The following is a 12,691-nucleotide window of genomic DNA, read 5'->3' on the forward strand; positions in this document are numbered from 1 at the left end:
TTTGAAAGACCTCTCAAGCTAATATTACCAGCTCTCAGCTTGAAAGGGGAAGACTTGTAATGAGAATCATAGACTTCCTTCACTCTTTCTTCTTACCTTGGTGTGTTGGGAGGACTCTTTTGCATGCGAAGGATACCCTGAGAGTTATATCTTAAGAGAAGGAACTCCAGCCCATCCAGGGTGAACTGAGGTGTCTCAGGAGATGTGGCAGTGGAGGTATTCCCCCCCACCACCACAGACTAAGATGAGCGGCCTCCTGTCCTTCACTGCTTGCCTTCTACACTCTCTTCTTTTTAGGAAGGGAGCCTCGTTGGAAGAGATGGCTAAGGAAGAATTACTATAAAATGCAATGCCAATTAGACCAAAAAGGCCTCTCTCAGGACCAACTGGTATGGTCTGACCTTCTTGAAAGGGCCTCCAATTTAGTTTTTTGACATCATCTCCAGTAATTCATACATTCCTATTCTTATGTTGGGTATTAAAGACACTAATGAAAGATAAATCTTTTAAATATATCAATATGTTTGTAATAGTTTATTATTCAAGATCCTTAACACCTTAACAGTGTGGACCTGGCCTGTGCTAGACCTCTGAGAAGTCCTGTCTGACAACAAAAACTGGATTGGAATCCAACTCCCCAATCCCAGTTGTTACCATCTGAGAATTGGAGCTGAGTAAACTCAGCATATACGCTAAAGACAAGCTGAGAGATGAGCTCTTAATCCATTCCATTCCACATGTGTCACAGAAGACTACAGGGCAGGAAGTAGAGAACTGAGCCTCAGGCTTAAAGATGAGCTTTGGTTATTTATGTGATTACTTAACTCATATCACAAGGTTGGAAATGAGAGAGGGCTTCAAGAGGAAAGATCATACAGTTTCCTGGGGGTGACCAAGACTGTTTCTCTTCAGAATGTCGTGGTAACTGCAGGTGCAAGTGAGAAAAGTGTAATTTGCACCTCCCCCACCTGATGGCGAGCCACTTGGGGGCTGATTCACCCGTACAGTACCTTGATTTTGGCCTAGACAACCTCCTCAGCATGCTGTGAAACAAGCCCTGCTGATTCAAGAGGGCCTGTTCCAGAAACCTCAAAGTGCCCATTGCAACTTCTCTCTGTTTTCAGGAGTACAGACCACTACGGAATCTCAAGGGAGAGCTTTCTCAGCTGGGTGTGGGGAGACTAGGTCTCGCCTAGGCGCTTCGGCTTCCTGCTTTCACTGCCAGCCTTGACAGCGGGGCACCTACCCACAATTGCTGTATAACATCCATAAGATGAGTCCAAAAAACCTCTTAAGAAGGGAATGGGGAGTACACGGATGCAGGCATTCAGAATGGGGAGCAAGTCAACCTACTCTGTGTCACTGCCACTTCAGGAGCACCAGGGATACTTCCAATGCCACAAAAGTCATTGAGTCCCCAGACTACCAGAGACATTTGTGCACCTTACAAATGGAACCTTTATTCTCTGTGGTCTTAGGACATAAGTCTTCAAGGAAAATTAAATGAACTTCAGAGCAGAAATAGAATGAACCTCATTTATTAATGAAAATGAATTATAACCAAAAAATGACAGGAAAATGTCAAAATTGTCCAACTGTGGGGCAGAGAAAAAATAAAATGAAAACTTCAATAACAAACCATTGCAAAATCATAAATAAGAACATTGTATAAGATTCATGGAATGTGACCAAAGCTAGACAAAGTTCAAAGTCTTCAATGCTTTCATCGTTTCAAAGAACAAAGAAAGAAAATACCATATTTAATGGAAGTTCACTCTGGGTAGGGCCTCCATGTTAATATGTTCCATTCACTCTTGCTTGTCCTTGTGTGGTGGGTACTGTTCTCTGCCCTTCATAGTACTTTATGAGTTGGACATCTTTCCTTGCCCCTATCTTTTTGAAATGCACCAGATTTCAAAAATGGACTGTGTTAAACACTCAAATGATGTATAAGCATAGGAATGGCTGCACAGGAGACAGTGATTCTGACATGTGGTGTAAGCGGGGGTCAAGGGAAGTGCTCCTTGTCCCCATTGGGGCAGCATCTGCATGGTGCTCCAACAACTAGTCAGTGGGAACGAAACAGGAAGAGCACACCCATTTCCTTGGGAATACAGTATCGCATAGATACAGGTCATCTGGGCACAACCCTGTTGACTGGGATACTGACCCGAGATCTGAAGGGAATGCCAGCATTTATATGCTTCTTACTTACACCTGTGCTGCAGTCGGCTTGGGACAAAGACATTTCCATCGTAATGATTAAGTAAGGCTCGCCGAGACAGAAAAAAAATGAAATCCAGAATGATGGCAAGAGTCAGTGAATACTCTAGAATTTACTGGCCTTGGAAGATGGGTTTTAAACCAGTAAAACATACAGCTGTTGTAATGAATGAACTCAAACAAAATGTTCTTCCCAGACAGCCCAGTGTAGGCAGAGGCTTTTGGGAATTCGTGTTGATTTGTGTCGGAGCTGATTCCCTCAACAAACTCTCAGAGAGCTCTTCTCTGAAGTGAGCGGCTTGGTGCATCCGAAGGCCGGCATCCTTTATGAAGCTTGGAGGACAATGACTACGCTTCTACGGCCTCTGCTCTGCATGGATTCTTAAATGAAAAGCAAGGCTTGATCTCTGCCTATAGCTTTTCCCACAATACTCGCATATAAACGGCCTCTCTTCAGTGTGTGTTCTCTGGTGCAAAGTAAGATCTGTCTGTCGACTAAAACTCTTCCCACAACTGTGACACCTGTGGGGTTTTCCACCTGTGTGTGCTTTCAGGTGTCTTATAAAACTTGTTCGATTACAAAAACTCTTCCTACACTCCGCGCAGCGGTATGTTTCTTGCTGAGAATAGGCTTTCTGGTGCAATTTAAGGTGTGAGCCCTGGGTGAATCGCTTGTTACACACGGGACATTCATAGGGTGTCTCCCCCGTGTGGATTCGTGGATGCCTGGAGAGGTCTGACCTACGAAGGAATCCTTTGCCACATTCGAGGCACTTGTGAGGGAGCTCTCCCAAATGAATTTTCAGGTGCCCATTAAGGAGCTTCTTGTTAGCAAAACGTTTCCCACAGTGCGCGCATCGGTGTGGTTTCTCTCCGGGACGGTTTGACTCCTGGGCTCTGGGGCTGAGAGGGTCTCCCTGGTTGGCGCTCTCAGCTGTCCCTCCTAGAGCAGGCTTCTGCTCAGGGACAGGCAGTGTGCAGTCTCTGGGTAGATGCTCTGCAGGGTTTCCCAAGTGATTTTCTAGCTGTTCAGAGTATTCGGGTAAACTGGGACCAAGCAGTGCATTTCCATCTAAAGAAACAGAAAATGGACACACACTCTCCAGCTGTTTCTGCTTGACATATTTTCTCTCCCAACAGCAAACTTGAGAGAAGGACCAGAAATTGCAGATGTCACTGAATGGAGACAAAAGGGACTAAAAAGAGCTAAACTCAACAGCTAGCCGGAAGACAGAAACTCCCAAGGGGCATCCGAAACCTCTTTACCCTGGGATTGAGGTGAATTTTTCTTTTCTTTCTTCCCGAGCATCCGCTGAACTCTCACCTACCTATCTCGGGGTCAAGTAATTGTTGCTTCACTTCCTTGGGATCCTGTATTGTCTTCACCCATGGCTCTTGTCCCTGCTCTTCTGGGGACCTCTGCTCAGCCTTTGATCGTGGGTGTTCTGGCCATAGGAGAGATGGGGGGAAGGACAGTTTGAGTCTTCACAGGTTTCCTTCTCCAGAGTCCAGGCAGCATTTTTTTTTTATTTCTTGAGGAAGATTGGCCCTGAGCTAACATCCATGCCCACACTCCTCTATTTAATATGTGGGATGTCTGCCACAGTGTGGCTTGACAAGTGGTGTAGGTCCGCGTCCGTGCCCGGGATCCGAACCAGCGAAGCCCAGGTGGCCGAAGAAGAGTGCGCGAACTTAACCACTATGCCACTCAGAAGGCCCCCCAGGTGACTTTTCTGGACACATGGCCTCTCTGTACCTACCTACTTCCTTCTCGGTTAGGACTGCCTCACCAGGAGCCTCTGACAAGTGGTTTGTTTTGGTTTGGTTTTCAGGATCAGAACAAAACCAAATGAGGGCGGGGGAGGATCCCAGTGTGCTCAGTTCAAAGCTATTCTCTTCCGATCTATGGAAGGAGAGTGCATCGATTCTGGGGTGAAGTCGATGCCCTGAAGGAGTTCCACATCGGTCTTGAGAATGGAATTATTTAGGTGAGAGCCAGAACATGAAGTCGATCTTCCTAAAGTGCCGGCACATGAAAACTGAGAAACACCCTCTTACTGACCACCAGGTGAAGAAAGAGAGAGGCCCGGGGGAAATAGGAAACTGCTTACTGGAATAATTTCACTTGGACATATTCAAATTAGAATGGTAACGGAATTAGGTTGGCAACAAGCAAAAATAACTTGAGAAAAAACAAACTCTAGATGTCTGTTTCAGCTGAAGGCTGGAAGTGGATTCTCTCAAAATTAACCCAACCAGCCATCCAGCAGTGCTTCTCAAGGCCAGTCTAAGGACAACCAGGAGAAGTTTCCACACTCCCTGTCACCCTGTGTCCTACCACCCCTCTCCTCAGTAAGACCCCGTGTAATTTACATCCTCTTTCCCTGTCCCTTCCTCAGCTCTGGCCAAGTTGATGGATCTGCCGGAAAACGTGGGTTGGAAGTGGCTCATTTGAGATAGAAATGCAGGATGATGTTTAAATATTAGCATTAAGTAACATGACATTAGCAAGTTAGTTTGGCTAATGTTAATTCGAAGGAAAATTTACATTTCAGAAAATTATATCAAGGCACAGGAAATTGACTAAAATACCTTATTTCTTATTTTGATGGATAAACGGCCATATATTTTCAGACAAACAGAATTTAGAATAAAAAGCTGTTTAAATTCCCATTTTGTTTATGCTTGGGTTTCAAAGCTAAGGTTGGGATGAGAGGGTAATGAGACCAAAGTCAAATAAACTGGAGGTCCTGGATCCAAGGAAAGCTGTTATCAAGTTCAAGTGGAGCCAACCGAAGGGTGAGGGATGGGGAGTGGCACAGCCTTAGGGAGGAAGAATCCAGAAGGCCCAGGACAACCCCACAAGAGAGACAAGGAAAACAGTCCAGAACGGCAGGAAGTGTTCATATGGCGGTTCCCATCCTGTATGTAGATTGTAGACTGGAAACTCTGAAGGCTGCAGATTTCCTTGGGGTCACTCTGAAACCACCCCAGACACCTGCTCCTTGGGGGGAAGAGAGCTAAAGACATGAGTAGTCAAGGACTGAGAGCGGCCCGGGAGGCAGAATCAGTCACCCACAAGAACGAAGGCCAGGAGTATCGTTACTAGGCAGCTGTGTCTCGTGGACTTGCCATCAGTCCAGCTGCTCCTTTCTGTGCAGCACCAAATCAAAGGCCTGAGAACTTCCACCTCAGTTCCCCAGCCTGGCATAGTGCCCCTTGGTGCCCGCTTTCAAAGAGGCTGGCCCAAACTTGAGCTTCCTCCTGGATGTTAACGTCACACACTTCCCATCTACCACCCCCACCCACCCCGTTGTCCTGTGTAACGCTCAGATCCTTGTGCCTCAGTGCACTTGGCCTCTGCTCCTGGACTCTCAAAGCCCTGCTCCTAGCACTATGACCAGTTGGCATTCCCCAACCTATGCTCACGGCCCATGTCAGCTAAGGCCTCTAACCATTCCCCTTTGCCCCATCTCCCACCCTCCTGACCTCACTTCCCATCTCTACTCTTACACATTCCAGAAAACAGCTTCATCAATGCTGAATGAACTTGACGCTTATGAAAAAGGTCTTCCCAGATAGCAGCCCTCCTTCTGTCTGCCAACATGGGGAAAACAGCCATGGCGCTCATCACAAGTCAAAGCGTAAGCCATTTAAGGTACCCAGGGTGAGTGAAGGGGAGAAGAAACGATCACTTTCATAAGCTGTGGTGGGAAGGTAAACTGGTACAATAATTTTGGAGGACAGTGGACCATAGCTATTAAAGTTTTTAATGCACAAGCCCACTAACCAATCATTCCTGTTCTAGAAACGTGTCCTGCTCACGCATGCTCATAGAAGGATGCTCGCTGTGTGTTTTATAGCTTGGCTCCAGGGTTTTGGTCAACGCTGAATGGCAGCCAGAAGTCATGCCTCTAGGCCTGCCTCTGTTGGCAGGACTCTTCTCTGTACCCTCAACAACAGCCAGTCTGTTGCCACAGCAACCACCAGAGAGGTTGTTCTAGAAATGAGCCTAAGCGTATGAACAAGCCCTCTTTGTTTTGGCCCGTAGGTTGTTCATTTCTTCATTGCAGGCGAGACTTCCTAGCTCAGAAGCCAGCCAGTGCCAAACTCAATTTTCACACATCCCATTATTTAAAAGCTAGCCCCCAGAAGCAGCTTTTTATCCATTTAGAGCCCACCTGCTTTGCAAATCCCAGAAAACTGCACCCCACACCTGCTAGCCATTGAAAAGATGGAGCCTTGTGGTTATATGTCCCCCAACCACTGCTGCCCTTTGGAATTCTCTAACCCATAGCCTCCCTGGCATGCTACTGGGCTGCGACACCACCTAGACAGGTAAAGCCCTCTGAGCCTTCACTCCCTGGGGAGTCCCCTACAAGCAAACCTGACAACGAGTTGCCCAACAAAGCTTGTGCGTGCTACTGCCACCTCCTGGTCATATCTTTTCCCTTGATCAGCCCCCAGATCCCTCAGACCCTCTACAAGTGGTAAGGAGGATGGGGTTTTGGTGACCAGGCGGTAGGTATGGGACCGCCCAGTCAGTAGGACAAAGCATATTATATCACTTTAAACAGTGATCAGAAAGGGGCAGTTTCCTCTCGTCCTAATTGGAATATTTTGCTTGTTTAATTCATTCTCTCTCTCCCTTGTTAAATCCACTGGCTGTGGAGAAACCTTGGGGCTGAAGAATGACACAGACAAGCACAGATCTAGGCCCAGCGGCCTCTGCTGCGTCTTTTGGTCTAACTACCAAGATCCCAAACTCTTTTCTTACCTGCTCCTCTTGTATCTCAGGTTCTGTCTGTAAGAATTCTACCAGTGCCAAAATGATTTCTTTATTTTGTAGGCCGAATGGCCTCACCCAGGTCTCTATCTCCATGGGCAGAATGGTTAGGAATTGCTCCAACACTAGCAGCTCCAGGATTTGCTCCTTCGAACGCATCTTTGGCTTCAGCCACTGACAGCAGAGCTCCCAGAGTTTGTTGAAAGCTTCGTGGGGCCCGGCTGCTTCTTTGTACTGGAACTGCCGGAAGCGCTGGCGGAAGACTTCACAGTCAGTATCATACTCTTGAAACACCGAGCCCTGATTCAGGGAGGCCTGGATGGCACACCCCAGGGCCACCGCCATCGCCCCTTCCAGCAGTGTACACCTTATCCCGAGCCTGAAGTCTCAGATTGCAACTGGTTTCTTTGTGTAATTGTGGGGCAGGGAGCCACCTACAGCAGAGGACAGGGCAAAAGGAGAGAGGAGAGGCAGCAGTGGTTACCAGAGGGCATACGTAGCTCTCTCAATTGCTCACTTTTCACCAAAGCCCTAAAGCTGCAGATTGTCAAGTTGGTGAGGGGTTTGAGAGTCTGATCAAAGCCGTGGACGCCCTTCCTGGAAAAACCAAAAGATTCAGAAAATGTCCAAGCCCATCCACGGACCCTCCAGCACTGCGCTGTCCAATATGGTAGCCACTAGACCCACGTGGACCTGGTTAAAATAAAAATTCCGCTCCTACGCACGTTTCCAGCGCTCGACAGCCCGCAGGGCAGAGGGTTCTGTGGGCAGCTCTGCTCTAGAACTTACCCCCCCCCACCCCCCCACCCCCCGACCCAGCAGGGCTGAGAAGCCCCGCCCCTAAGGAGGACCCAGAACGCTGGGCAGGCCCGCAGCCCCACGCCCAGTCTAAGCCGGGCTGGCCTGTGTTTCTGAATACAGGCAGGCGCAGAAGAAGCGGAGCAGCAACACTCATAACCCCGGTGAATAAGCCTGGACGTCCATCCAGCCTTCAGGAACCCTGAGTCTCCTTCACCCACGGCCCCTCAGCCAGAGCCACGCCTGGCAAAGGCGCAAATCCTCAACCCCTCCTTGTTCTCCCCTCGAGGTGTGCGCAGTTCAGCCGACATCACCGTGCCCCTCATCCTGCTGTAGCCTCCCAAGGGGCTTTCTCAGGAGAAAAATCCGCGGCAGCAGGGCGGGCCACCAGGAATGTGGTCTGCGTCAGTAACGAAGGACACTTCTCAGGTTCATCAGGCCGGGAGCAGGCGCTGCTCTAAGCCTCCTCGTCCACTAGTTCATGGAGCCCTCGCCCCGTGGTAGGAGGTGGGCACTAGCATCATGCCCGGAATACAGAGGAGGGCGCAGAGGGGTGAGGCTTAGGAGGACTGGCTCACTTGTCCCAGGTCACAGAGCAAATGCCAGAGGGACGTGGTGACAAGGCCAGACTCCATAGATTCCTGCCATGCCCATGTCTACAAACATCCAAGCGTTCTTAGCACAATCTCTGAGGTCACAGAGCCAGTCACAGACATGTCTCCAGACGAGGCCCTGCCTACATGCTATGGGGCCTCTCTCCCTGTATTTGTCCACCCGGCTCATGTTCCTGTCCACTTTCCTGGGGGCGGGGGGGATCAAGAAAAAAATACTCAGGACGCTTCCCATTGAGTCATCCCAAATGGACACTGTCCCCCTACCACCCTTTCTCTTTACGGTAGCCAGGACTTTAGCTGCAGACCAATGGAGGTGTGGTAACCTGCTAGCTGTGTGACCCTGACACCCAGGGCTTCTGTCCGTCACATGAGAATAATCATAGCATCTATTTCACAAAATTTCCTGTGGCGCAGCCCATCGTCTGGAGAGAGGACAGCAGTGTGCCTGGCACGGAGGAAGCGCTCAAGAAAGGTCATTGCTCCTGGGGACTCATTCCTAGGCAGCTTCTCTTCCCCCCTCCCAGGCAGCTGACCGTCGCTGGAGGGCAGCCAGGAACCGTGTGGCTTTTGCCTGTCACCCTCCCTTAACCCCTCCTGCCTCACAGCTGGGCAGCCCTCCCCCCACTGACCCCACCCTTCCACCACGCCTCCCGGGGAGTCGACCTGATCCTCCGGGTTTCCCTCCGTGGGCCCTTCCAGATGAAAACTTCACTCCACCCCGGGCTGGTGGCTTCTCCCCAAACCGTCCTGAATGAAGCCGCGCTCCCAGGGCCCGTGGATAAGGAGCTGTGTGAAAAGAGGGCACTCGGGGAGAGGCAAGGGGGACGAGCCCCTGAAAGCTCTCAAAGACAGTGTGAAATCGGATGCCAGGGGTGCGGGTGCGGCCCCATCGCGCCCCTGGGTGAAGATAGTCCGCCCGAGGGGCTGCTCCCAGGTCCCGGTGACCCCGGGAAGGCCTGGCTGGGTCGCAGGGAGAAGCAGCGGGGGCCCGGGACGGACATTGGCCTGCTGCCCGTCGTTCCTCCCCGCGCCCGCGCCCCTTGGAGGGACAGACGCGCTGCCGGTTGCTCCCGCTCGCGCAGGCAGCCCGCATCAGGGCAGCAGGCGGCCAGTTGCGGTGGCTTCGGGTACGAAGGGCGCCCCTGCCTGCGCGCGGGGCTCTTGGATGCACCCGGACCGCGCTCCCTCCATTCCCGCGCCCGCGAAAGGACCAGGCTCAGCGCGCATCTGTCCTCCCTGCGCCTGCTGCTTGATCACCGATGGAGGCGGCCAGTTCCCACGACCCTGGCCACGGCTGGAGCCCCTCCGCCCGCGCCCCCGCCCCAGGGACCGACAGCGGCCCCCGCCGGGCTCCTATCCCGCTCGCCGCACGGTCAGCGCTGGAGGTGGCCCGTCCCAGGGAGCCCCGCTGCCCGCGCCCAGGGGCCTCGGTGCCCCCCGACGCGCAGACTCACCACCCACCGCCTCCGAGCTCAGTTCTGGAACTGAGGTCCGGAATCGCCTTGACCTCAGCAAGGCGAGACCCGCAGGGTCCTGCTCCAAGTACAGTTTCAGCCTGAGGCCAAGAGGTGCAGGGGGTGGGTGCATCTCTTGTTGATCTCCTAAAACCCAGGTCAGGATTCCCTGCCTTCTGTGAGGGGAGACTTTCTTGGGAGAGCTTGTTAAAAATTTAGATTTCTGCGCCACACCTCGACACCCTGAGGCGTTGGCTCTGTTTTGGGCTCCAATAAGGGCATTTTAGTATGTGTTCCTGGGGATCTGACTGGTCAACTGTGGCTGCGAAATATGCATTCTTCGCTCTTTGGGAGTTGATGCCTTATGAGACATGAGAGACCTCAAACTTGGTAGAAATAGTGGGTCAGATAGAATGATAAAATTATTAAAATGTCTCAACCGTTTAAACCCAAATAAGTTGCCATATGCCCCAGCAATTCCACCCATTAGTATATATCCAAAACACTTAGAAACATATGTCCACGTAAGCAATTGCACACAAATATTCATTCCATGTTTATTCATAATAGCCAAACAAAGGAAACAACACATATGTCCATCAATTGATTGCTGGATAAACAAATGTTGTATATCCATATAACGGAGGAGTATCAGTCGTACACAAGAAGCACTGATACATTCTACAACCTAGATGAATCTTGAAAACATTATGCTACCTAAAAGAAGCCAGTCACAAAGTACTAAACACCGTATGACTCCATGGATATGAAATGTCAAGAATAAGCAAATCCATAGAGCCAGAACTGAGACTAGTGGTTACCGTGGCTGCTGGTGTTGGGGATAAAGGTGATGATTTCTAATGGGAGTCTGTTTTCTTTTTGCAAGTGATAAAAAAAGTCCTGGAATATGTAGTGATGTTGGTTGTAGAGCTTTATGAATATACTAAAAAATCACAAAATTTTACATCTTTAAGAGTGATGTTTATGGTATGTTAGTTTTGTCTCTAAATGAATAAAGTTCCCTGGATCTTAACTGCTCCAGTTTCAAAAATTATTTCTGCTATTTCAATATATCCTGCTTTAGACTGGAAAGTTCTGCTTTCTTCCTGATCATCTTAGATTATCTCACAGGTGCTTTAGGCATCACTAAGAAGATTTGCTTGGCCTATTAATACCAGGTCAGCAGCTCCAGGAACCCACAGTTCCGTGTGTAACTTTTATCCCATGGCCCCATCATTGTTCCATACACTCATTTGTCTCAGCGACCAGAGGCTGGCTGTGAGTCAGCTGCCTTCAGGGTCCTTACAGTGCTTGCTGGCCTTGGCGAGAGCCCAATAAACATCTTTCTGGTTCAACCTGAGAATTTCACACATCTGCTGTTTGTACTGTAAATACCCCGTGGGGTCCATCCATTTTCATAAAATATGGTAGGCTTGGATATCATTGTATTAACACACTCCAGTGAACTCAGTATTGACAGCTATTACAAAAAACCAAAAGGATAGAGTCCTCTATGAAATGTAAAACACATGGGCCAATTGAACAGTGGGTAGGTTCAACCAACCAGAGCTCGTAGACGCCTTGATTCCTGGCCAGTCACACACAAGGTTTTTTGTCCATCCAGGCATCGGAACTCAGTAACTGACCTATAGGATGGTCAGCACAGTCCTTTTTGAGCCTCACAGATCAGCAGAAAAAGTGACACCCATGGTTCCTGACTAATAATAAAATAACGTATTAGTCTCTCACAGGGAGGCAGTCTGGTCTAAGGGTGAGTAGAAAGGGATCAGGAGTTTGATTGATCCAGATTTGAATTCTGGCTCTGGGCAAATAACTTGATAAAAATAATAAAACTAAAAAGTTCTCATTTGTTGACTCATATGGGGAAGCCATTCTGGTTAATCCTGATTTGGCCTAAAACTTGTTTTTCCCAGAGCAGCCTGACTTATGCCCTGCCAAATATGCATTGTACATCTGCCTCAGACATTTTCCCAAAGCAAAGAATGCACTCTTTAAAGATAGGGACGAATGTTTCCCTTTCTCTGGTACCAATACCAGTATTTCTTTGAAGATAAGCTTTTCTTCCCAGAAAGCCAAAGCCAAGTTGACCTGCTGTGTATGTACTAAAGTGTAGCAAACCATCTCTTTGTGACTGTGGGAAAAAAATTGTGTTCCTGTCCTGCTCAATTATGATCTTTGTTCTGAAATGGTATATAGCCATGCTTCTCCAGAGTGCTTTCTTCCCTGGGAAAGAGAACACTTTCAGGATAGTCCTCAGCATTGGTTCAATAGATATCAATAAATATCACTCTATCTTTCTTATCTATAGATTGGTTATTGATTATTTGTGTTGACATTTCTTGGTGTAGTTGTCAGTATTTCAGAGAGACCCACCTGAGACCACCTGGAATTTACTTTGAATTGGTGCTTGGTGCCAGTCCAGGCCCACTGAGTCCCGCCAGCTTCACTGCACTCTTCAGGTGCCTCAGTGAGTTCTTCTGAAATCCGGACCTCCCTGCTTAAGTTGACTGTCCTGATATTTATTTGAGCTGTTTCAGGTCTTAAGGCTAGGTGTCTGAACGGAATACTGGTACATTTCCTAGGTAAGAGGAAGCTAGGGGGGCATTTCCTAAGCAAACAGAACCTAGGGAGCATTTCCTAGGCAAGAGAAACCTAAGAGGAAATTTCCTAGGTAAGGGGGCCTAGGGGAAACTTTGGAGTGAACTGGGCTGGCTGTCTTTTTAATTTGGCTTTAATTGGAAAGGAATTGTGCGTATAAAGTCTGAACAAACTGTTTGATAGTAAAATGAGAGACT

General features: G+C 49.0%; 1 protein-coding gene across 1 annotated transcript; it reads right to left on the bottom strand.

Moving 5' to 3' along the window:
* Positions 1 to 1,528: 1,528 nt before the first annotated feature.
* LOC103544218 (zinc finger protein 449-like) lies at positions 1,529 to 3,788 on the bottom strand. Its single transcript, XM_070603369.1, has 3 exons — positions 3,783 to 3,788; positions 3,548 to 3,651; positions 1,529 to 3,399 (listed from the first exon to the last, which is right to left on the bottom strand). Exons 1-3 carry the CDS (start codon positions 3,786 to 3,788, stop codon positions 2,580 to 2,582), a joined length of 930 nt encoding a protein of 309 aa, XP_070459470.1. The 3' UTR covers positions 1,529 to 2,579.
* Between the last annotated feature and the right edge of the window lie 8,903 nt (positions 3,789 to 12,691).

Source organism: Equus przewalskii, chromosome X, assembly GCF_037783145.1.
Source record: "Equus przewalskii isolate Varuska chromosome X, EquPr2, whole genome shotgun sequence".
Taxonomy (NCBI): Eukaryota; Metazoa; Chordata; class Mammalia; order Perissodactyla; family Equidae; genus Equus; species Equus przewalskii.

What these genes read in the sequence shown, in the direction of transcription:
- LOC103544218 (XM_070603369.1), bottom strand. An exon ending in CTTGACCCCGAGATAGGTAG is followed by an intron (nt 3,400 to 3,547) that starts GTGAGAGTTCAG and finishes GTCTCCATTCAG; the next exon opens with TGACATCTGCAATTTCTGGT.